The sequence below is a fragment of the Nyctereutes procyonoides genome, unplaced genomic scaffold, assembly GCF_905146905.1.
Source record: "Nyctereutes procyonoides isolate TBG_1078 unplaced genomic scaffold, NYPRO_anot_genome, whole genome shotgun sequence".
Classification (NCBI taxonomy): Eukaryota; Metazoa; Chordata; class Mammalia; order Carnivora; family Canidae; genus Nyctereutes; species Nyctereutes procyonoides.
Genome location: NW_026575144.1, coordinates 13937015 through 13962474, shown reverse-complemented (window position 1 = coordinate 13962474; position 25460 = coordinate 13937015). Strand labels below are relative to the sequence as shown.

Sequence of the window (25460 nt, the reverse complement as noted above, 5' to 3'; positions counted from 1 at the left end):
TTGGAATACCTGATGTTAAGGTTTTAGAAGGAAGAACAGTTACAGTGTCTGTGACAAGGCCTGGGCTCTGGCATAGGCAGAGGACAGAAGGCTGTGACTGTTTCTGTGATGGCAGAGAAGTGTTGAGGAATAAAATGGGTGCAGACTCTTGGGACTTAAGAGGATCCCAGAGAAAAGTCAGTGAGGGTTTGGGGACCATCTTGGGAAGACAGCTCCAAAACCTCAGTGGAAAGATGTAGAAGGATGGGGAGAACAGTGTAAGCTGCTCAGAGGAGAGGAAGCACTTATTCCTTGGGGAGAAGGCACTGACCTTGGAGATGCATGTGCAGTGCAGGTAGTTGGCCACAGGCCCCGTTGGAGGGGTACTTGGGAGCAGTCATCCCTCTCCTCCCTCTGGTATTTGTCCTGTGCCTTTCATGTGTCCTGGTAGGTTGCCCCAGGTCTTAGGAATTTTGCAGTGAACAAAACCATCCCACCACCAGCCATTCTGGTGGGGGCACAGATGACAAATAGTCATTATACTGTCAGATGGTGATAACAGGTTTTGAAGAAAATGCAGAACAACGGGTTAGAGATGGGGTGTCTGGGCAGGACGGCCATTTCAGGAGGTAGGTTCCTTTCCCAAGGAGGTGATCCTGAAAGCAGTAAGTGAGCAAGCCACACACAGGTCCAAGGGACTTTCCAGGCCAAGGGAACAGCAGGTGAGGGCTGCAGGGGAGTGCTCTCATCCTGCCTGGAAGTCAGAGTGCTGGTCATGGAATAAGGTCAGGGGGTGCTGGGGAATAAGAGAAATCAGGAGTTTGGTTTTGGATGTGTCATGTTTGGGACAGCTGTCCTTTTACTAACACTATCTGGTTTGCATCATCTTCACACCAGTCCTCTGATGTCCTCTGATGTGTAGCTCGTGGATGGTAAGGCCCACTTGTGACGCTGTGCATCTCATAAACAATGTACACAGCCCTTGCAGTCCGTAGCTAATGCTCTCGGTAGTATTTATATGTAAGTACTTACAGGGATGCTTTGTAAAACTGTAAGGGACTATAACAGGTTAGTAATCAATAATTAACATTCCCTCTTTTTTAATTTTTAAATTCTTTTCTCGTGTCCTGGATAACGTTTTAAATTCTTTTAAATTCTTTTTAAATTCTTTTCATGTGTCCTGGATAACTTGTCTTGGTTTTCAACTTCTAAAATACGAGTAAATACTTAATTATGTATCCTTTGGAAGTTGCCACTTTCCTTTGCCACCCCTGACATTTCTCTTTATCTTCCTTCAGCTGAGTAAATACCTCTTTTCAGTACTGCATTTCCTGATTTCTCAGGTATGCATCTGGTTCAGCCTCCCTTGCCTCTCTCGTTAACAGTTCTTCTCCTGTAGCCTTCGTGCCGGGCCCCACCTGCCTTGTTACTGCGCTTGACTTTGCTGTGTACACACGGTTCAGGCTGCTCATCATGCAGGGATGGTCGTAGGTAGATTATAGATAGTTGTGTGTGTGTGTTCATGTGTTTCCCAGGCTTGTCCATAGGATGCAGACAGCGCAGTGGCCTTGATAAATGTTGATCATGTTTTGAATCAAGGACTGAAAGGATCATTTCTGTCTGTGTTCCGTCCTTCTTGAAGAAGTTTTGGAGATTAAAGCATGCTGTGGCCGTGCCAGCATATCAGTGAAGTCTTCTGTGATCACAGTTGTTTTTAGGACTCTTTGCTAGGTGTAGCTCCAGGAACACATACAGATGAGCCATTTGGTACGAGCATCAGGGTAGCCCCTGATATTTTATTAAAAGTTTCAGCCCATCTGGTTTCCACATGAATCTGTGTCACTTCCTTTGCCTTCAGCTGTCTATGGAATTGTGTGGTTTGAAAGTCAGGGCCTGTCATTGCCTGAGATCTCCAGGCTGTGAAGATGGAACAGTCTGTGAATTCACAGGAAAAGACTACAGGGAAGTGTAAACTTTTATTATTTTTCTTCCTACTTAATTATCCTGCCACCACTCCATGCCTGTCCAGGTCCAAGAGCAACTGTTAGGCAAACAGTTGTTCACACTGAAAACAGAATTATATGAGAACCTGGCTTTGGTAGAAGTGGGGCCCTCAGGGAACATTCCTGACTTCTTCAGCCCGGGGTGAGGTGGTAAGTGGAGGGGCTGCTGTTAACACATTGTGGTTGCATAGTGATTAGCATGGGGCTCTCTGTCTACATTAGCCCAGGTGCTGGAGTGTGGGGAAAGTGTACTGCAGCTGCCTCGTCCATGGAAACTACAGAGCTGAGAGGATCTCTTTTCTTGAGGAAATCACTAATGCCAGCATACCTAATGTGTCTAAGAAGGAAGGAGGAACCCTGCTAAGGCATATCCAGTGAAATAAGCAGGACTGTGCAGCATTTTTATCTTCTGTGCCTACTGTGTGTGGTCACACCGTCAGGGGTGGAATGGTCCATGTGTACATTTGAAGGATTTTTTCCCCTTTCTTTCCAGAAACCAATTCTGAAGCAAGCCCTTATTATCGTCCTGCAGTGGTGTTTTAATCACAATTTTAGTATTCGACTGTATGCCTTAGTGGCTCTTAAGAAGATCTGGAGCATGTGTAAGACACTGAACATGGAAGAATTTGATGCTTTGACTTCTGTTATTGAATCCAGTCTTAATGAAGTGGAAAACATGCCTGGAGCAGGGTAAGCAAACCTCATACCCTTTGCTTTACTTCCAGTAGAGCACACAGAGAGATGTAGAGGTGCCAAAGAGGTGCCTTGGCTTCATTTGCTTCTCATTATTCCATTGTGTGCAGACATCAGAGCTCAGACAAGGCAAAGAGTAAGCAGTGCACTACTTGATGTGTGGTTTTATGACAGTTCTATTTGCTGTCAGCCCCATCTCGACCTTTCTTTGCTTTCTTAGTTTTGGTCCTTTGTTTTATAAATAATCTTTTACATGCCTTTAGATACTTGTCTTCAGTAGAGCTGAATGTTATTATCCAATGTTGTCCAAGAAGCTCCGAGAAGCAGAATGATCTGGCCTCTCACTTGTACTAATTAAAAATGAAAGCTTTTTTCTTTGTCTTTTCTTAGAGATTGTCTTTATTTCCCAAACAAAATCCTGCACAGATGCTCACAATCAAGCAGATAAGGTGCTGCTGCTGTGGACGGAGCAGGGGAGAGCTATGTGGCTCAGCATGCGTCTAGGCTTCTTCTCCCACATGCAGCCCTGGTTAAAACTCACCACACAGAGGCAGGCAGGAGTCTCCCAAGCGTTGCCTGGTGGCTGAATTTTTTTCCCCCCGCTCTAAAAGCACAAGTTTTTATAAACAAACAGATAAAGGTTGGAAGCAGCATATTAAGCATATGAAATAGTGTTTGGAAAACCAGTAACATACAGAAGGTCTTTGCTTGACCATCAAGTGTACAGATGGTGTAAATAAGACTGTGAGTCATTACGAAGCTTCATGTGAGGCCAGGACTTCCATGGCCACAAACTACTTTCTAGCCCCTCTGTCTGCTTTTACTCAGCACATTGGTTAAGAGGCATTTAGGTCATTGAGTGGGTAAAGGAGGTTTTGGCAGTTTAGGAGGAGGATACTCAATTCAGATATAAGTACTAAAATATAATTACATGAGATAGAGAAAACTGGAGAAGAGAGTTAGGTTGGGGACAAAGGACAGGTTATAGGGGAAAGACAAAAGCACAAAGGAAGGGGCTAGACACCTCTGATAGGTTGTGCATAGTTGGGTGTATAGAAAGCTGCCTCAAATTCTGGTCCCAACTAAGCTAGTAATTAAAATTAGTAGTTCACCATAGCAATGCCTAGAATTCCCACCTTTCCAGGTATGTTCTGACAGCTAGAATTCCTGATATTTTTTAGGCAAGCCCAAACGTCCCATTTCTCCTTAGTGGGTGTTTACCCACTGCATCCCCTTAGTGGAAGGAAGTTTGAGGGAACTAGAGTTTTACATGCAAATAGGCTTTTGCCAGTTTAGAGTTTTCTCTAAGATGAAATCATGATTTATTGTTCAGTGTTGCTATGTTCCTTGGTAGCTGTGTTTTGATTTTTTTTTTAAAGATTTATTTATTCATTCATTCAGAGAGAGCGAAGAGAGAGGCAGAGACACAGGCGGAGGGAGAAGCAGGCTCCATGCAGGAAGCCCGATGTGGGACTCGATCCTGGGTCTCCAGGATCACACCCCAGGCTGCGCCACCGGGGCTGCCCTGTGTTTTGATTTCTATAAACAATTGGTTCAGCTCTTTTTTTTTTTTTTTATTAAGCAGTAAAACAAAATAAGTTAATAAAGTAACTTATTCTTTTTAAAATCCTAGTACTGGGTATGAGATAGAACCCATAAAAATAAAGGGCCCTGGGCTCTGGACCACGTCTGCTCTTCAAGTACACAGCAGAATCGTTTTGTGTAGGCTGAGTTCTGAGGCGTCAGCCATGGGCCTGGTAGATTCCCCGACGTCATGTGGCTCACTCTAAGTGGAGAAGTAAAGATTATGATGAGAACGTGCACTCTTTAGGCTGGGTGAGCTAGGGAGGGCTTTTCTGAGCAACACAATATGTGTGTTACAACATAGGGCATGGGCAGGAACTAGGCAGATGACAAGTGGGGCACAGTGAGTCCTGGGCAGCGCCGAGGGTGTGTGAGGCTGTGCTCAGAGCCCGGGGAAGGGGTGGCCTGGCCCCAGAGCAGTGAGTGCAGGCAGGGCAACGGCCAGCTCCTGTTGAGGTAATTGTTGAAACTCAAGAGTGACTTTGCCTGGTTTGCTTTTGCCATTTTTTAAAGTATGAAGAAAAAATAAATAAAAAATAAAGTATGAAGAAGAGAGCAGAGGCAGGCAGTAGAAAATGGGAGGAGATCGTGTGTTAGATTATGTGGGTGCAGAGAAATACCAGGTTTGAGGTAAGTTAAATGAGAGCTTAAAAGCACCTGCTGGATTTCGTTGAGAGCCCGTCAGTAGCCTTGTTGGCGGGCCCACACCAAATTCAAGTGGGTTAGGGGCTGGGACAGTGTGTTATCACTGTTCAGTCTGGTGATAGTCTCAGAGCTGTCTATTCATTTCTTTTCTTGACTATTTCAAATATTTCATGTCTTTAATTAAAAAAAATAATGGACGATGAAGAAGGTAAAACACAGCCATGTGGTGTAGATAATTCTCTCCGAAAACTCCTCTGTGAAATGTCACAGGAAGAACAGTTGTGGTGGATGTACAGTCAGAGGAGGGCTTTTATTTTATTTTTGGTAGCATTCGTTGTTTTTCAATTAAGGATTCATGATTAGGAAGCTGAACAGTGTGGAAAGGTGTCACATAAAGGCCAGACCGTCTCCTTCCCCGTCCCTGCCCCTCTTTCCAGCAGAGGTGTCTCTCCTGTGAGTGGGTTTCCTCTCCACAGCCACCTGCTGCTCCCTGGGGTGGCGTACCCCCAGCTCTCTCTAGTTCTCACCTCATGGCACTTCAGTCTCTTCTTTTTTAAGGTTTGACATACAGCCCTTTGAACAGGCTAGAGGCAATGAGGAGACAGTTCAGGAAGTGGGATCTAGAGCACGTGCCTGGGATTGTCCCTTGAGGAGACTCCTGAGGCGAGGGGACAGAGGGCAGGGGGAGAGTGCAGGAGGGCGGCTCTCCTCTCAGTGCTGCAGGGCCTCAGCCAGCAGAGGTGAGCAGAGCGGCTGGGGACCCTGGGGGTGAGGAAGATCTAGCAGCCGTCACAGGTGAGCGCTCTTGGAGGAAGATGCCTCGAAACTACTGCTTTGCATTTGGTCATGGATTTAAACTGAAGCCTGCTGGTCGTGTTATAGAATGTTATCCCTACCCCCTCTGCCTTTTAAAAATTGGCAGATGTATTAAGACTTTATAGCCCGTTCAAATCACATTTGTTTGGTTGAGGAATGCTGGTACAGTTTGGCTCTGTGTTGTGGATCTTCAGAATCGAAGTGTTCACTGCCAGACGGAGACTTGAAGACTCCAACCCAAATCAATTTCTCTCTTTCTTTTTCTTTCTCTTTTCTTTCTTTCTCTTTACTTATTTGAGAAGAGAGAGAGTGAGAGGGCAAGAGAGAGAAAGAGAACATGAGCAGGAGCAGAGGGAGAGGGAGAAGCAGCTTCTCCCCAGGCAGGGAGCCCAATGTGGGGCTCAATCTCAGGATGCTGGGATCATGACCTGAACCGAAGGCAGATGCTCATCGACTGAGCCACCTAGGCTCCCCACCCACCCTACACCCCTGATTTCTTACATAGTTCCCTTTTAGAATTCTTTTTCCCCAAGCATGTAAGTCATACATTGCCCAAGCTGTTCCTGTGGTTTTCCCATCGTTGCCAGTTGATGGCCATTTCTGCTTCCCATCACCTTTGATGGGGTGTGGGCCTCTGCACAGCCTGCTGGATTGATCCCTTTAGAGACCGGGGTTTGCTTCTTGTTGAGTCACTGTTTGTTTTATCACTGTAAAACAGTTACTTCTATCTTTGACTTTCTTTTCAAAATGTCAGATCAGTGTCTGTTTATTTAAAGTATGTTGATCTTGGAGGGGAGGGGTGTATAAATCTTTGGATAAAATTCACAAACTTCCTGTTCCGTCTAAACTCTGCAGTACCTCTTTGTGATTACCTAGCTAATTCCTCCCCTCCCAGAGTTGCCTCACTTGTCTGTTACCTCATACTGTATGTTTCACCCTCAGGAATGCCAAGAAGAACTGGCAACGCATCCAAGAGCATTTCTTTTTTGCAACGTTTCACCCACTTCAAGATTACTGTCTGGAGGTGAGCGGAGAGTGTCATTTGTAAACTATTGAGTATGTCTTTAATCCTGGCCTGCCCTTCTGCCACTGTTCTCGGAGGGTTATAATTAGGTAAATTTCATATCACCCTCAAGTTGTACAGTTCTAAGTTTAATTTTGTTCCTTCGTGCAGATGACTTGCAGTTCACTCTTAAGCAGTGAAAATTGGCTAGTCATTGTCACTTTCTATTCCTCAGGCAGTGTCTGGCTTGTAAACCCTGGAAGGGGGAATATTTAACTCTAAACAGAAATCTGTTCTGACATTAAAAGGAGATGAGTGAGAACATTTGTGCAGGTGAGATTTTGTTGTAATGAAGCCCATTGTTAATGAAAGAGCAGAGAGATCTGTCCTTTTGTTACTTCTGGTGTCTGGATTCTGGGTGACTGGAATCATACCACATGAGACATCACCTCCTTCTATCCGAGTGTGTCATATAATTTTAGGAACCATAAATATACTTATTATAATTTGCATGTGAATTAATATATAAATTATTAAAATGTGTATGAGTTGTATCACTTTCTCCCTTTTTCAACCATAAATATAATTAATGTTCTGCCTTTGAATTTAAAACATGTGACCTAGGACTTTTACACAGGAACTTTAGCTGCTGTGCAAATGCAGTTTGGGGGGTCGGTTACTCATAAACTAGCCTTTTAAACAATACCAATCTATATATTGTGAGATACTCACTACAGAATATTAATGCACTTTGTTGGGCATTTGTGCACTTCTGTTGCTTCACTGCAAAAATATAGGATTTTTCAAGTATTTTAACATGTTCTTCAGCCCCAGAATGCTTTCTTTGGCGCCTTCCTGAAGGACTTGTCATAGTTCTCTAGTGTTAAGTCAGCCCTTTCTGTTCTGTTGTCCAGCAGGAGTAAGTCCCTTCTTCCCACTTCCCTTGCATTCTGTCCCTGACGCCTTCCTGTCCTCCCTTCTGTGTTTTCTCCTCTGTTAATGATATGAGCTGTAGGTGCATGTGTGTGTAACATGTTGGCTCAAAGGACTCGGCCTCTTTCTGCATTTGGACTGTACTTGGTTCCTAGACAGTAAACACTGCGTGGCAATCGTCACACCCATTTACATTGCACAAATAGTGCCAGTGTGAAGAGAGCCATTATTCCTTCCAAAAACCATTATGAAGACTTGTGTGTTGTCACGTTTATTTTCAGTTTTAAATTGCCTGTTACTTGTGCTTCTGTATGTGCCTTTTCACCTTGGATGACTTTCTGGTTCTGTTTCTTTCAGTAGGTTAAGAAAAGGCCAGGAGGATTGCTTATGTAATGGCAGTAATTAGCAGGTCCAGTGGTGTCACGCTGTGCAGCTCACACACACCTCGATGTGCTCTTTTAACCCAATTTTATCCTCGTTTTACAAATGAAGAGGTTGAAGCCAGGAAAGGCTGAGTGGCTGTTTGAATCACAGCTACTAATACACAGTCAAGACAAAGTTCAGATTCCAAATTTGTCTAATGGTAGCAAGAGGAAATATTTGGCATCAAAAGAGCTTGAACTTGATCGCTTACAGAGGTGTTCGGTTATCAACAAATAGCACTTACCTAAATGTTGCCCAGCATTAATAGTGATTAATCCTAAAATACTTTTTGCTTTTATTAAGAGCACAGTAGTTTATTACATTCAGTGAGAAATACCCAAGTAGACGATCTGCCTGCCTCAAGAATTTCCTCAATTAATCCCGATTGCTTAGAGAAGATGAGAAATATGTATAGATATAGTTGCTACAAGATATAAATGAAAGTATGTAATATAATCATTGTGATAGTTTGGGAGAATACATCAATCACAGTAAATAAGTTGTATCTTAAACATGTTACCATGTATTTTTTTTTGTTATTTTTTAAGGGAAAAACATTCAGATTTTACAATTCTCTTTTCAGACCATATTTTACATCTTTCCACGCCTTTCAGGCCTGGTTGAAGATGAATGGATCGCCATTGGTAAATTCACCAGATTCACGGATATCCCTTTGGATGCAGGATTTCAATGGTACCTTTCTCCAACTCACCTTTGTGAACTAAAACCAGGTGACTGGGCTCAGCAGGACATAGGTACAACACTTTTCTTTTTCTCCGTCTGTTTGTCTTGATTAGCCTGAGTTGTTTCAGTTACTGAGAACTGGGAGTTGATACTTCCCTTCACTGATGTGGTGAACTCTGCTCCTCCACTTAGAGAAAAGACCGTGGAAAAAATGTGGTATAACTTTGGGACTTCTAATTGGTTGGCTTCACTATAACAAGCCAAAGAGAGCCTGATCTGCTTTATTCTATAAAGCTTAGTAGCTTCTCTTTTCTTTGAAATATTATTAACTAATATTCACTACTCTTCCATCATATATTAATATAAAAATACAGATTTTAAAAAGGGTCAGATTATGAAATCTCATTTCTTGACCCATTTAGGAATAAAGCAGAACTCTGGTTTCTCATCAGTTGTGAGTCTGGTTGGACCTCACTCATCTGTTGGACCTCCTCCTCCTGTTTCTCCACCCCTCCGTAGCTTACTGCTTCCCTTCAGCTTTCCTAAGGACCCATGTTTCCTTCTATGGCTCACCTCCTCCCCATCCCCACAGTCCAGTTATGCCCAGAAAAGCCAAGGACCAAGCCTCCCACCCGTTTTTGAAACCACAGCTCATGTTAATGATGGTGTAGTGGTCATCTACCATCATCCTCATCGCTGTCACTCCTTTGGTCCTCGTTCTGGCTCTCTCTGACCCAGAACCACCGAGGATTCTTTCAGAAAATCAGAAATGGTCTCCTTCACAGAGCCTGAGTGGGTATTCTCTTATCATACCTCCCCTTTATGAGACCTTAACTTGGTAGCTTCTGGCTGTCCTGATTTTCTTCTTCAGTCTGACTCTTCTCCTCTTTGTCCTGTACATTTGTAGTTCCCTAAAACTATAATGTTTTCAAAAATCCTTGGACAACTTGTGCAAAGTAGAGATACTTAGATTTTAATTTTAATTCAGTATGTCTGGAAGAGAGTTCTGGGAAAGTGCATTTTTTAAATCAAACACTCTAGATGGTTCACTAATACATTTTAAGACATAATCACCTTAGATTTATTTATTCTTTCAACAAAGACTTACTGATTGCTTCATGTAAACTAGCATTAGGCCAAGTCCATGCCCTTGTACAGCTTACATTCATTCCTGCATAAGTGGTAGCATGAAAACAAATGAAGCAGGGTAGAGATAGTGACCAAGAATCAAAGAGACCTTTCTCAGGAGCTGACATTGAGTAGAGACCCATGTGAAGTGAGAGCAGTTGAGCAGAGATCTGGAGGAAGAGCTTTCCCAAAACAGGACATCAAACAGGGAGATTTTGGGGCAAAGATGGTTACAAAAGCTATTTCATCAGTGTGGTGAGGACATCAGGCTGAGCAGAGACAGAACAGAGAAAGACAACATATGTGGGCAGCTGGTTTGCCTTGGGCCACGTAGCGGAACAGAGAAGCCAGGTGTCACTTGGGTGGGGAACAGGCTAAGGGGAAGTCTCTGTTTTGTTTGGTGTGTGGTACTGAGAAGGGTGTTGCAATATGGTTTTTATGCCAAGACTTTAGTGTTAGCATCCTCTGAATGTTTTCACTGGCCTGATTTCCTTATTCTGCATTTTTATTAATTTCCCCAACTCGAGACCACCACCTATATAATGTAATCTCTAATCTTTATCCCTGCCTGGCCTCTTTCCTGAGCCTGCTGGACATTTGCACCCAGATATGCCATAAACTCTTTAAATTCAACATATTCAAATTGGATTTCCCTTTCTGCCCACACTTGCCTCCTCCCTAAACCTGTTAATGAGGCGCCTCAGTCATCACAGAAGTCATTCTGTTCCCTCATGCCACATAGATCCATCACCAAATTGTGGTGATTCTGTCTCCTGGATCAGGCTGCTGCTTCTGCTCTTGCCTTGACTTGATTTAGACTGTCTTTTGTCTTTGCCTGGACTGGTGCAAAGGCCCCAACTTGTCTTCCACCTCACTTTTAAGAGGCTTTTCCCTAAAACACAGAACTAGTACTGTTCTCCCCCTTCATAAAACCCTTTAATGACTCCTATCTGTAGAGTCAGTTCTTCATTATTATATACAAGTTTTGTATTATCTTTTTATGGTCTGAGCCATCACGTTTCATCCGTGGCTGTGAGTTATACCAAAGTTCTGCTGCTGCCTGGGTCACTCCTGCATCCTGCGCTCGTGCACATACTGTCTCCAGTCTGCACTGCCCTTCCTGAGCTGTTTGCAGACTCCTCCCTGAGCCTTCCTGGGTCTTTCTCTCTGCCCTTCCCACCCTCCCTCAGACCTTACATATCCTCACACTGGTACCATGTTCTAGTGTTTGCATGTCTCTTCCATCCCGGTAAACTAAGTGCCCCTTGATGGCTCAGTCAACACATTGGAGTAGAGCAGTTGAGGAAGAGCCTGGAAGGACAGTCTCAGTCCTGGGCTGCAGCTCAGAACCCTGCATTAGACAGGTTACTAACATTCTGTGTACATGTTGCATTGACTAAGAGATCATTGCTTCTGAGGCTTCATTTTAGGAAAGTTCCCCCAAGTATTTGTAAAATAATTTAGGATAACGACTGTGTAGATTTATTTTCAGGAATATATTATTGTTTGTAAGATATACCATTATTTTATGGACCTTGAAGAAAAAAATGCCAAAATCATACCAAACTAGGATACCTTCTGGATTCAAAGATCCTTCCCAATTTTGGATATGCTAAAATGTAGACAACAAGTGTATCTTTTATTTTCATCAAATATAGTATATTGGTTGTTGGAGTTGGATTTGAAAATTTAAAATTACTGTTGAAAATGGCAGTTGTACCTGAATCTAAGTAAAATTTTTAGTTAATAAATCTCATTCTAAACTATTATTTTTAAACTTTTAAATGTGTGTGTGTGTGTGTGTGTGTGTGTGTAATATATAGTATATATATATATATATATACACACAACGAGATTTTTATATATGGGATTATTTCCTTTTCCTTCCCAGGCTCTCACTCAGGAGAGGCAGATAGCCAATCAGAATGGACTGATGTTCAGAAGAAGATTATCCCCTGGAAAAACAGTGCTCCAGATTTAGATCTGGAGGTAGTATTTCAGGATCGTGTTGCCAGACTTGGAAAGTCAGTTAGCAGACTGATTGTAGTGGCCTCGCTCATTGATAAGCCAACTAATTTAGGAGGTAAAATTATAGTTTGCCAGAGGGCTTGCTTGAAATCTTTTGCTCCTGAAGTTTTCTATTCAGTCTAGTACCACTGTGCCCATTTTCCATATGTAACCCTGCTTGGGAGCTTCAGAGGGTTATGGCCCAAATGAGCTCAGTGGTGGCCTGGACTGTCCTCTGCAGGGCTATGCCGGACCTGTGAGGTGTTCGGGGTCTCGGCACTCATCGTGGACAGCCTGCAGTGCGTCAGAGACAAACAGTTCCAGAGCCTCAGTGTTTCAGCAGAACAGTGGCTTCCTTTAGTAGAGGTGGGTGGAAAGTAATTCATTATTAAAACGTTTATTTGCCCAAATTTTTGTAATTCGCTGCCTTCCAGTATCCATCCTTTTATGGGTACTACATCTGTCCAGCTTTAATAGCTTAAAATAATACTCAGCAAAATACACCTCCCTCTATCCTCTCATTCCTTTTATTATCTTTCACGTTGTTGTATTTTTAGAATTCTTTTCTTTAATAATTGTCCTGTTGCAACTCAGGAATGCTTTTTATAAATGTATTTGATATTGGGGGAGTTTAAGAGTATTATTCTTTTAAAAAGACTTAGTTTCATAAAAGTTATTTTGAAACTCTGGTTGTACTCCAAGCAAAGCTGTAAATGAATAATTTATTATTCTCCTCTTTTTATACTCATTTTAAGGTGAAACCACCTCAGCTCATCGACTTTCTGCAACAGAAAAAAGCAGAAGGTTACACTGTCATTGGCGTGGAGCAGACTGCCAAAAGTGTGGACCTGACGCAATACAGCTTTCCGGAGAGATCTCTGCTCTTGTTAGGGTAAGAAGATTCATTTGGAGTCTCAGTGTAGAAAATGCTTTCAGAAATTTTACAATTCAGCGTGACTTCTGATCTTATAGCCACATCAGGAGTTTTGACTTACATTTATGGAAAGATCTCTAGTTTTTGTTTTATTTCACCTGTTTGGGATGGTCACATGAACCTTAAATCAACCCACAAATCTGTTACTTATTTCCCTGGTGCCACAGACTTTACTTCATTTTGTTAATCTGACTCTTCAGTGACATTCAGGATATCTGAGAAAAAAAAAACTTATTACAAGAAAACTAACCATTCTTCTTCCATTTTTCATCATCAGAAATGAACGTGAGGGAATTCCAGCCAATCTGATCCAGGAATTGGATGTTTGTGTGGAAATTCCTCAGCAGGGCATTATCCGCTCACTTAACGTCCATGTGAGTGGGGCTCTCCTGATTTGGGAATATACCAGACAGCAGCTGCTTAGGCATGAGGACACCGAGTCATGAACTTTGTGCCTTATCTGAGATGAATTATCGGTGCTCTTGAAACATTTTTTAAAAACTATGTGTACTAATGAAATCGATTATAAAATTTACTAGGATAATTTGTATTTTTTTCTTACCAACATAATGCCAAAACTTTTTCATGTGCCTTAAATATATCACTATATGTTGTCTCCTTGAATAAATATTTTTAGCTAAATTGCATTGCTTTGTTAATAAAATATTTTAAGTAATTGTGGAAATAAAACAATGTATTTTAAGAAAATAACTCCTTTCATAGAAACTGGTATTGTCAGAAACGCGGACTGTGATGGCAGTAAGGAGAATTACAGCAGCTGTTACCTTTGAACACCATACCTTTCCATCTTCAGGAGGCACAGTGGGGTAGACGCAAAAGTCCTGTGGGGAGGGGAGTCATTAGCCTCTGTTTGCTGCTTTATATGTGCTTAATCCAGGGAGGAAAGACGCTTGGCAAGATGTTAAGGCAGCTTCCCTATAGAATTCATAATAGGTAATAGGTTTTAATTTCCTCTTAAAGCCATGAAATAGGCCATTATCGTTCATATCATTCAAAGTTTTGGAAAATTTTCATATACTGCCTTTGTTCAGAGTTCAGATAATGGTTAGAAATAGTCTGTATTTTGACAAATGTCCACATCGACGCAAAGACAGTGAATTATTCTTGCACATCATCACCAAGAGTAAGAGTGGAGCCCAGGAAGTCTGATTTATTGTTTCTGTTCTTCTGAGGGTGTTTTTGATATTGAGATTACTTTAAAATTTAATGGTGACCATTTATTACCATCCAGCAATGAACTTCAATCATGTCTGGGACCTTTCTAGTAATATTTAAACCTCAGAATCTGTTACCAGTATATATATATATATATATTTTGTCTTCTGTAGGTTTATTAAAATAATTTGGGTTTGACAGAAGAGTTGCAATGATAGTACATAGTTTGCATATGGCCTTCACCCAGATGCCTCTATTAGGGTCTTACAGAATTGTGGACACTTAACCCATACTAGGAAATTAACATTGGGAATGGTGCTGTTCACTAAACTGCAGTCTACAGATCTGACCTATCCTGAGATTTCTTATTTTCCCACTAATGTCCCTTCTCTGTTTCAGGACACTGCATCACATTAGGTGGTCCGGTCTCCTTAGTCTCTTGCAATCTCTGCCAGAATTTCCATCTTTCATGGTCTTCCCTGACTTTTGACACTTTTGAGTCAGGTATTTTGTAAACATCTCATGATTTGGGTTTGTCTAATGTTTGTTTTCTCATGGTCAGACTGAGGTTTGGGGTTTTCAGAAGGACCCCCTGGTGATCACATTTCAGCATGACGTACTCCCCTGGTCATTTGTCAAGGCAGTGTTTGCCATGTTCTTCTCAATGAAGTTGCTATTTCTTAGTTTCCATGCTTTGTTAGAAGCCAGGTCACTAAGCCTCGCCTACACTCACAGGTAGAAAATAAACTTCACCTCTTGGAAGGAGGAGTATGAAAGACTGGGGGTAGTTGCTGAAAGTACCACAGTAATTAAGAAGTATTGTGAGAGACACACTTGGAAGCTTGCTGATCAACTTTTTCCTGATTGTGTTGCCCACTCATTCTAGTACTCGTCCATGGATGCTCCCTGCAGTGTTCTCACGGTGATAATTGGTGTTTCCCTCATTTCTTCTACATTTAGGGCTTTGGATCCTTCTGTAAGGAATACTAGTCCCAGATTCAGTCATTTGTTCAGATGAGTGTGGATGGTTGGATCTTGTGTCCTTTCGACCTGTTCCCATTCTTCTAATTCTTCTTTTTTTTTTTTTCTTTTAGAACTTCTTACTCTCTGGTAGTATACAGTGTTCCAGGCACTTTCATTTTCTGCCCCCCCCCCCCCCCCCCCCAGTTCTAGAATCCAATAGTTCTCCAAGGAGCACTGGTTGCTAGACGTGCTTGCTGCTGCTGCACTGAGAAGCAGGCCTTCTCGGTGGTGGAGCTAGGGAATCTAGGTGTCTACAGCCCATGTGTGCACAAGTGTAATGTCTAGATGTGAATATGAATGTGAATTCTTAGCTCCACAAGGTTAATCCTGACATTTATTTTTAACTGCTTTTTCTGACTTAAACACACTCCTCGTTAGTGTACTTTGAGAGTTGCTGAACCAGAACTCTGTTAAATTTCACAGAGTTAAAAAAAAAATTAGCAGAGTTTATAAGTTCTTTTGGTCTGTAGCCTTACAGGATCCTGTCAGAACACCGTTTTTCAAAGTTATTTAGATCAGCTTCATTTTTATCTACCTCCCGTGAGTTCATGTCCTGTATTTATAATATAATTATATTCATTTATCACAGTCTACATTCTAAATGAGAATCCCTCCAAAATCCTGGTTGATCTTACTTTAATATACATGCAATCATAGTCACTCGAGTGTGTACTCGCAAATTCACCACCAGTGACATAAAGACCATTTAAACACCTAAAAATTCCTTGGTGTGACCCCCTCATAGTTGATCCTTTAACCCATTCCCAACCACTGATCTGTTTTCTGTACTTATTTTGCCTTTTCCAAAATCCTGTAAATGAAGCATATACTACATCACCTTTTGGGTCTGGATTCTTACAGAAAAATATATAGAAGGTTCATCCATGTTGCTACACGATACACATTCCCTTTTTATTGCTGAGTAGTAGTCTATTGTTAGATGTAGCTGTTTTTTCCACTCCTCTGTTGTAGGAATCTGGGTTGTTTCCAGTGTGAAGCTGCTATAGACATAGGTTTTGTTTTCAGTTCCTTTGGTAGAATAGGAGTATGATTGCTGGGTCATAAGGTAAGCATAAGTTTAACTTTATAAGAAATTCCAAACTGTTTTCCAAAGGGGTTTTTATTGTTTTTCATTCCCACCAGTGAAAATAAGTTTCTGTTGCTCTGTAGCCCTATTAGCACTTGGTACCGTCAGCTTTTTAAATTATTCTGATAAGTGGGTAGTGATAGAGCATCCTGGTTTTAATTTGCCTTACTCTACTAATATGGAGGATCTTTTCCTAATATATTAGTTATTATTCAGTACTATGAATAGACATATGACAATATTCACATAATTTGTCCATTTTTTAAAGTCTGGGTGATTTTCTTTTAAGAGTTTTAAGAATTCTTTATTGGATACAAGGTCTTTATGACATCTGACTTATAAATATTTTCTCCTAGTCTGTAATTTATCTTTTTCTTAACAGAATTTTTACAGAGAAAACATTTTTAGTTTTTATAAAGTTCAGCTTTTTTTTTTTTTCCCATGGACTGTGTTTTTGGTTTTTTTTTTTTTTAATTTTTTTTAATTTATTTATTTATGATAGTGAGAGAGAGAGAGAGAGAGAGAGAGAAGCAGGCTGCATGCACCGGGAGCCCGATATGGGATTCGATCCCGGGTCTCCAGGATCGCGCCCTGGGCCAAAGGCAGGCGCCAAACCGCTGCGCCACCCAGGGATCCCTGGACTGTGTTTTTGATATTGTGATCTAAAACTTATTATTTTCAAACCTAAAATGCAGAATTCCTCTCTGTTTTCTTCTAGAAGTTTTATATTTTGCATTTAGGGCTATAATCCATTTTGAGTTTGTTTTTAATAAGGTGTGAGGTGTGTTAAGGTTCATTTTGTCTCATATGGATGTGTACTTGCCAGCACCATTTGTTGAAAAGACGATTCTTTCTCCACTGAGTTACCTTTGTTGAAACTCAGCCAACTCTATTCATGTGTATATTTCTGAACTCTCTTTTCTGTTCTACTAAATTAGAGGTCAGTCCTTTGTCAATACCATAGTTTTGATTACCTTTAGAATAAGCATTGAAATCACGTAATATGAATCATCTAAGTCTGTTCTTTTCAAAACTGTTTTCGCTATTTCAGTCCTTTGCCTTTCCATGCAAGTTTTAGAGTCAGCTTGTCAATAGTGTCTACACAAAAAAAAAGCTTGCTGGGATTTTGATCAGGATTCTGTTGAACAAATTGGGAGAATTTAACATTTATTATGAATAGTTTTCCAGTCCTTGACTACAGTGTATCTAATTAGATCTTCTCTGACTTTAAGTATTTTGTGCTTTAATAGTTCTCAGATATAGGTCCTATACATAGATTTATACCAAGTATTCCTTTTATTTTTTTTAAGTGCCACTATAAATGGTACATTTTTTATCTTATGTTCCAATTATTCCATTCTGGTTTACAGGAATAGGTTTTCTTTTGTATGCTGACCTTGTTTCTTGCCATCTAAGGTTCACTTAGTTCTTGGAACTTCTCAGTTTTAAGTTTTTATTTATTCATGAGACACAGACAGATACATAGGCAGAGGGAGAAGCAGGCTCCTCATGGGGAGCCTGATGCAGGACCATTCTAGATGCCATGAAGAACATCCATGACTCTCATGGGAAGAGGTGAAAATAATCAGCATTAACTGGAGTTTGGAAGAAGTGAATTCTAACCCCCGATGGATGACTCTGAGTGGTTCAGAGCTTCAGGGGAGGAAGTCACTGCAGCTGTGGTGGAAGCAGTAAGAGAACTGGAGTCTGAAGATGGGATTGAGTTGCTGCAAATCTCACGATCAAATTTGAAGGGATGAGTTATTCCTTATGGAGGAGCAAAGTGGTTTCTTGAGATGGAACCTACTCCCGGTGTGAAGATGGTTGAAATGGCAGCAAAGGATTCAGAATATTACCTAAGCTTAGTTGATAAGCAGTAGCAGGATGTGAGAGGACTCCAATTTCGAAACAAATTCTACCGTGGGTAAAAGGCTGTCAAACAGCATAAGGTGTTAAGAGAAATCACTTGTGAAAGGAAGAGTCCATCTTCATTACTTTTAACTTTGGCAACCACCACCTTGAGTAGCCATCCACATCAAGACACTCTACCAGCAAAAGAAGTATGGCTCGCTGAAAGCTCAGATGATGGTTGGCATTTTTTTTAAGGTGTGGGCATTTTTTTTTAGACCTAAAGCTATTGTGCACTTAAGATTTCAGTATAGTATATAACTTTTCTATGCACTGAGAAATTTAAAAAACTCACCTGACTTGTTTTATTGTGATATTTGCTTTATTGTAGTGTTCTAAAACTGAATCTGCAATATCTCCAAGGTATGCCTGTATTTAGATGTGTAATATTCACCTACTACTCCAACCGGAAAAAAAAAAAAAAAAAAAGGACATGGGTTTTTATAATAGGCTTTAATTTTTCTTGAAATATACCTTTCTTGCTAAAATTAAGCATATTTCATACCATTTCAATTCTTCATAGTATGAATGATGGAATCCATTAGTTGATCATTTTAAAGAGCTGTATATGTGGGAACAGTCCTGTTGTTCACCATGATTCAAACTACTACTGTCCCATAGTCCATGGAGCATTTTTGCAAGGTCAGAAATAATAATTTCAACCATTCTGAAAAGTTCAGGAACAGCCTAGGACTTTGCGGTTGTTTTTGAAGGCTGGAATTGTCCTGCTTCAAATTTTTCTTTGAACTTTAAGTAGTCTCTTCTTTTATCAAAATATTTTATCTGTTGAGAAAAAAGTGTTTGAAATAAGGGCAAGTTTTGCAGCTGACTTAAATGTTAACAACTTATCAACATAAGTTGAGTAAGTGGCATAAGTGATTTGTATTCTAGAAATCATTCTGAATCAATGCCTATGATGTAGAAGAGTCCCCACAGAAGGTGTAGACCAGTGAGCCCTAACCCTTTCTGAGTTATAGATCCTGTTGAGAATTCAAATAACCCATGAACCTTCTGGAGAAAGGTGCTTGGACTTGTGAACCTTGCCATGTGGGCTCAGAGAGTTCATAGACCATAAAACTTCATGATTTAAAGACACTGTACAATTTTTTTTTTTTAAGATTTTACTTATTTATTCATGAGAGACAGAGAGAGAGGCAGAGACACAGGGAGAGGGGGAAGCAGGCTCCATGCAAGGAGCCTGACGTGGGATTAGATCCTGGGTCTCCAAGATCAGGCCCCGGGCCAAAGGCGGTGCTAAACCGCTGAGCCACCAGGGCTGCCCCTGTACAAGTTTTTCTTATCAACTGTAAGTTCAGCAAATTTTGTAGTTTATAAGCTGTGATCATTTATCTCATCCAGAAACACACATTGTAACAAATAGTTAAATATTGTATTTATAAATTGAGTGGATGGTAAAACTTTAATAAAGACTTTACCTTTTTTATATCCTTCTCTTGCCATAGGGAATTTGAAGTACCTTAAAGCCCCATGTCCTGAAACAGTAAAACTACCGTAGAAAATCAAGGTCACAGACAAAACTGTCACAGTTTCTGTATCTGAGCTGCTTTGTAAACAAGGCAGAGACAGAACACCATTCTCATTGTCAGGATAAAAAAAAAACACTAGTTCTTCTGTTAAAAGCTTTTTAACTCCACTGAATAACTTAAGAATTAAAGTCCATGTGAAAGTTAGACTGAGAATGTATACTTCTGTCTCAAGCTGACATGAGAGGGACAGATAAGCCAGGTATAGAATTAAAATTTCTCCTGAGGAGACAATAGCCATGGAATGTCCTAACAGTCCCCTCTGACTATGGCTTTCTTGCTGGCCAAGAAACCTTGTCCTCTGAAAACCAAAGACTATCAGAAATGTATTATATCAATAAAAATGAAATCTCCTACCTTTGCTTAGGGGATCTAAGGCAATCTAACACAAGGAAGCAGCCTTGATTTCCAGCCCAGCAGCAAGATCTCAGATAAGGGATTTCTGAACATGACATTCATCTTTAAGAAAATAGGACCCTGGGTCCCTTCTCAGTCCAGAGCAGACAATGACCTGTTTATATGCAGCACTGCTTTGAGCTTATCAGAGCATGGCTTCATTTCACTTTTACCTAACTTCCACCCTGCCCTGAAATCCTCTGATGACTCCTTTCCTGTGCTTGGGAGATGCGCACAGTTCCTCTGATGTGCACTCTCCCTGGTTACCAGACCCCAGGGTACCTCCCCCCGTTGGCTAGGATGGGTATTCTGCATAAAAGACACCACAGGAAGAAGTGGACAGTGTCTGTACATTTGTGTTAACAGATCTTTGCGACAGATCCTGTCACATCTCCAACTGCCTATCCAATAATTCCATGGAGATGTCCTATTAGCACGTTGGTCCCAACTCATCCCGAACCAAGCTCTTTTTCAAATGTGTTTCTCTTAATACTTCTTTCAGTGAACGCACCTCTGTCCACCTAAATGCTTCGATCCCACTCCCTCTCCGTAACACCAGACAGGCCCTCGTTTCTCATTCGGACTGTTGTAATAGGACTTGAACCAGTTTCTCTACCCTCCTTAATTCACCGGCCACACCGCTGCCAAATATGATCTTTTGTGAAACCCAAATCTGGTCATGTCCCTTGCTGGAAGGTGTTTCAGGGCAACCCCTACAGACTTTAAGCTCCACATCCAACTTCTCAAACAAGGCTGTCCATGGCTTATTCTCTACCCACCTGTCAGTCCTTTCTGAATCTGCCACCAGCCCCTGAAATGCTGGCCGTTCAGCATTGCTCTGGTTCCCGGATGTGCTTATTTCTTGTGCGCCGTGCTTCTATGCCTTTGCATGGCCCACACTCTGCCTGGACCGCTCTCTACTCCAGCTTTCCCCTTCTCAGTTAACATTCGAGGATCCTCAACATGGGGCATGTAACCTCTCTAGAGGCTCAGGAGCCAAGGAGCACTGACTGAGAAGGACTGTATACACGTGATGCTGGTATCCCTGAGCTGTTACAGGAGAGGCAGAAAGCAGCACCAACACCAATGCCAGAACACTGGGATTTCTGAAAGTGACATTGGGATCAAGTGTCTTGGATAATGCTGGGATGAATGATGGATCTCATCCCTGCTCCTTCCTCAGTGAAGAACCAACAGGACTTTCAACAGGCCTGTTACATAAGTTAGGCTACTGAGCGCCATCAAAGCAGCAAAGCACTAGAGAAGAGAAATTCATTCTGGTGACAGCATTTTAGTTGTATGGCATACTTACTATGTAACACATTTATTTACTACTTACTGCTTAGCTGACCTCGAACAAAGTCTGAGCCTTAGTTCCTACTGTATAAAACACACAAGTACGAGACTGAATGAAAATTAAAGCTAATAAAAAAAAAATGCCTCAGACTGGACCCAAACAATACTTTTATGACCCCCCTTCCCCCCACGTACCTCCCCCTTCTCACACTTGGCTCTGGAAAAGTCTCTCCGTTTCTAGTGTATGCCTACTGGGTACGACTTCAACAGGCAATCTCTGAGCAGAGCTCATAGGTGAGGTGGGAGCAGGCTAGGAAGGAACACTATGGAAGAACTGTGAGAGTGTTCTAAACACCTACAACAAACACAACACTATCAAAAGCTGCAGAAGTCAGCTGGAACACTTGGCTACACTGCCTCCCTCCTCAGTTGGGGTCTGCTACATCTTTGCAGACTGCTCACTAAACCAGCACTCCTGTCCTATTGCTTGCATGGCTCCATGTCCGCATGGTCAGTGCTGCAGCTTGGATCTCTCAGCTCCTTAACCTCGTCAGTGATCCTGTCCGGCAACCTGTCTCATACCAGGATCACAGTGTAGTCTTGGCCTCACCAGCTTATCCCTAACCGCCCCATCCTGAGTAGCCAATTCTCCAATCACTGCTTCTTCCTTTTCTCTGTAGGACCCTAATGCTGACAACCCACTGACCCCACCACCTTTCCACGGATTCCCTCTCTATCCTCCCAGGTCCCCTTCCTGCCAAACTCAGAGCTCTCCAGTAGCTTCCTATAGCACTCCGAGTAAATACCACTGGCCCTGGCCTCCTATCACCTCTCTGACCCTAACTTCTGCTACTCTCTCCTTGCTGTTCCTTAAACAACCTGGGCCTGCCCCCACTGCAGGGCTGCTGTGTTGTCCTGCTTCCCTCCTGAGGATGCTCACTCAGTTAAAGGCAGAGGCCCTGGCCTCTGGGACTGTGCTGATGTTGGTGTCTTTCATTGAGGTTAGGAGCACAGACGAGAGGCCTGCTGGGTACAGGATGGATAAGCGTTCAGTCTCATATATGCAGAGGTCAAAGTTAGTCCTGTGAGCACCTAAACATCTGAACCTGTTAAGCAGCTTTAGCTCAGCAAGTGCCTCTGGTTGGAGAAAGGGCCAGGCTGGAGCTGCAGGCTAGGCATCAACACCTGAGACCAGACTGCCTTGAGGTAGTGAACAGCTTAGAAGAGCCCTGGCATTTAAGAGATGCACAGGATATTTCCCCAAGAGGCATGGCCGCTAGACATGGAGGAGGAAGACTAGGGGAAGGAATCATAATGGCATCCAAGGAGATAGCACTTTGTATTTAAATAACTAACAGTTATGACTAAGTTTCTAGAACACCATGCGGCTTGTGCAGGCTATTCTCATGGATCCTCTTCTTGCATGACAGGTCCAGGAGGGAATATGTGGAGAAAGGAAAAGCATGAGGTCCAGACCTCCAAGCTCAAATCCAGGCTCTGCACTTACCGGTGACTTCATTTCAATGCACCTGTGTCCTTGTCTGCAAAACTAGGTGACAGTTACCATGAGGAATAGCAGAGTTGGAGGACACCTCCGAAGTGCTCAGAGCACATACTCAGTAAATGAGCTGTGCCCAGGACAGAGTACCCTGGAACGGTGCGGCCCCCTGGGCATGGCACTCAACCAGTGCCAAGTGGAAGGGACGGAGAATAAGGAAGCAACTGACTGGCTGTAAAAAATCTTTTATGATACAGAGAACAGGAGCTGCCCAGAAAGTAGGGGAGTGGGAGGGTCTGCTAATCACCAGGCTCCAGAGAAAGCAGGGAGTTTCCAAGGAGAGAGAAAGGCTAAAAACAGGATGAAGTGTGACTTTCCAGAGCGGCTGAGACAGAGATCCCCATCCATGGTTATCAGAATCACCTGTAGAGCCAGAGCTGTTTCAAAAGCTCAAGTTCTATTTCTAGATATTCAGTAAATCTGAGGTGAGGTCTAGCACACAACTCTTTAAAAAAATCTCCACATAATTATGACATGCCACCTGAGTGGGAAATCATGGCGAGGCTGGCAAAAGTCAAGTCTCACGGGGACAAAATTCTCCTGGGAAAATGTGGGGATGGGGTGAGAACAATCCACCACCAACACCCTGGCCCCCACGGCCCCTGTCCTGCCCTGCTCTCAGTGACCAAGGGACTGGAGAGCCCAGTGAGAAAAGGAAAGCACAGGCAGTAAAGGCCACTCAAGGACTTGGGTCTGCGTCAGCCCAAGCGCCCACATTCTCCACCTACTTCTTAAATCACGAGTTCTCGGTGCATCAATCCTAAGGGGAAAACCAGGGATGTATAACATTTTTTTGCCTAAATCATTATACAGTGCAATCACAAAACCCCATAGTTAACAGGTTTCTGTTTCTAAGTCAAGTAAGACACTGAATCTTCTTAGGAATCCCATGAGATCGGTTGCATTATGCTATTCTACGGAAGACTTCATCTAAAGCAACCTCTCGTGACTGCATTCACTCCCAGGGCAGCCCTCCAGGATGACCCCCACCCCTCGTGGTCTCCTGCGCGCCACCTCCACCTCATCTGAAAACGTGAGGTGTGACCGTGAAGACCCTAAACCATGTCCTCTGTAAGGTGAGCTGCCCTCACAGCTTTGTGGCGTACTCTGCAGCAGCATGACGGAGAGGAAAAGCACAAACTGAGGTTTCAATCTTACGTCGGCCAGCCGGGCCTGACTCAGAATCACAGTTCTGCCTCTGACCAATACTGAACACGATGTGCCCTGACCCTCGGAGGCCTCCCCCCGAAACGGAGAGCAAACCAGACACCTGAAAGGACGTGGGTACAGGAGTGTCACGCCCTGCAAACAGGACATTCCCTGAGCTCAGCGTGAGTTCCCCTCTCCAGCCCTCTCCCAGAGGAAGGACGTGCCGTGCCGCGCAGAGCAGGGGAACACCTGTCAGGGGGGCAGCGGGGGGCAGCGGGGGGCAGCGGGGGGGGCAGTTCCATCATGGGAACATCCTCCTACTTCCTAAACCACTCCTCATATTTTGGTTACCACTGCCCATACGATTTTGGGCGGGCAACAGGGAATGCTTGACTTCTGATAGTAGCGCTACGCCAGTGGACGGCCCAACTCTCGCCCAAGTTCAAATATCGTTCTTAAGATGCTGGAGAAATCTACCGACTTAGAGGATCGGAATTTCTGGTTACTGTTTAAAGATCACCGAAAACAAACCTGTGAACTGTGAGGTGGCGTTTCGCCGACTACCGGCCTGACCACGGAGGCACCACCACCACCAGGGGTTCGGCGGCTGCTCACACACCCCCGCGCGGCGCGCGCCGCCTCCACCGCCTCCACCGCCTCCACCGCCTCCCGCACGCGCCGAGCCCCCGCGCGGGGACAGCCTTACCCACTGCTGGGGACAACTGGACTCGAACGAGCTTCTTAACTTCTCGCACCGAGACGCGTCCTCCGCGTTCTCATCTAAACACCTCCAGTACTCATCCCGGGCTCCCCAGCAAGCCTGCCTCTCCTTCATGGACGGGGCCGCCATTTCCGAGCGCTCGGGCTGTCGGCCAAACCAGCACTGGCGTTAACGGGGAACCTGTCGTCCGGGCGCGACGATGCACCTGAAACCCGCCGCGTCCAAGCCGCGTCCAAGCCGCGTCCAAGCTCACGAGGCCGTAAGGGCGCTCGCGTCCCAGGCTTGCCTCCCACACCGACGCGGGGCCGCTGGCGGCTCGGGCTCGGGGCGCGGCGCCCGCTCACAAGGTGGAACCCAAGCGCTCGGGGCACGACCAGCCGGCAGGGCCGGGCCGGGCCCACCTGCCGCACGCACGGCCGCCCGGGCCAGGCTCCCCTCGGCGCCGACGGGAGGAAAAGGCCATGAAGCCCACACACCGCGAAAGGAGGCCGTGCGGGGCCGTCCTGGCGCGGGAGGCCCGCCCCGCCCGGCGGGGGCTCGAACCGCGGAGGACTCACCACCTAAGAGCGCGCTTCAAGCGGCGAACCCGCCAGCCGGCTCGGGGTGACCCCGACGGGACCCCGTCCACCGCGCTAGGAGGGCGGGACTTCCGGCGCCGCTGTCTTACCTACGGCGGCGACTTCCTTCCGGACCTGCGGGGCGGCCGAGGGAGGCGGGGCCTGGGGCGCGCGGCGGTGGAGGCCGGGTGGGGCGGCGTCGCAGCTCCGGCG

The 25460-nt window shown here is 43.7% G+C and overlaps 2 protein-coding genes and 1 long non-coding RNA gene across 5 annotated transcripts in view; 1 reads left to right on the top strand and 2 right to left on the bottom strand.

Annotated features, from left to right (window-relative positions):
* Positions 1-13162, bottom strand: part of LOC129499140 (uncharacterized) — a 30803-nt gene extending 17641 nt beyond the window's left edge. Inside the window, exon 1 of the long non-coding RNA XR_008662305.1 lies at positions 13083-13162. This is a non-coding gene — a long non-coding RNA (uncharacterized LOC129499140). The remainder of the gene's footprint in view (positions 1-13082) is intronic.
* The window catches only part of TARBP1 (TAR (HIV-1) RNA binding protein 1), an 82492-nt gene extending 69125 nt beyond the window's left edge, over positions 1-13367 (top strand). Inside the window, exons 24-30 of one of the 3 annotated variants that reach the window (XM_055308762.1) lie at positions 2476-2672; positions 6663-6744; positions 8663-8834; positions 11783-11974; positions 12140-12264; positions 12654-12790; positions 13110-13367. In XM_055308762.1, coding sequence (XP_055164737.1) covers positions 2476-2672; positions 6663-6744; positions 8663-8834; positions 11783-11974; positions 12140-12264; positions 12654-12790; positions 13110-13278 — 1074 coding nt within the window. In that variant the 3' untranslated portion in view covers positions 13279-13367. Of the gene's footprint in view, positions 1-2475; positions 2673-6662; positions 6834-6958; positions 7057-8662; positions 8835-11782; positions 11975-12139; positions 12265-12653; positions 12791-13109 lie in introns of those variants that run through there. The other 2 variants (XR_008662303.1, XR_008662302.1) reach the window with 2 other exon arrangements.
* A 4187-nt stretch (positions 13368-17554) lies between these two features.
* On the bottom strand, positions 17555-25339 carry LOC129499138 (cytochrome c oxidase assembly factor 6 homolog). Its single transcript, XM_055308765.1, has 3 exons — positions 25248-25339; positions 24676-24834; positions 17555-18809 (listed from the first exon to the last, which is right to left on the bottom strand). Exons 2-3 carry the CDS (start codon positions 24817-24819, stop codon positions 18714-18716), a joined length of 240 nt encoding a protein of 79 aa, XP_055164740.1. The 5' UTR covers positions 24820-24834; positions 25248-25339; the 3' UTR covers positions 17555-18713.
* Between the last annotated feature and the right edge of the window lie 121 nt (positions 25340-25460).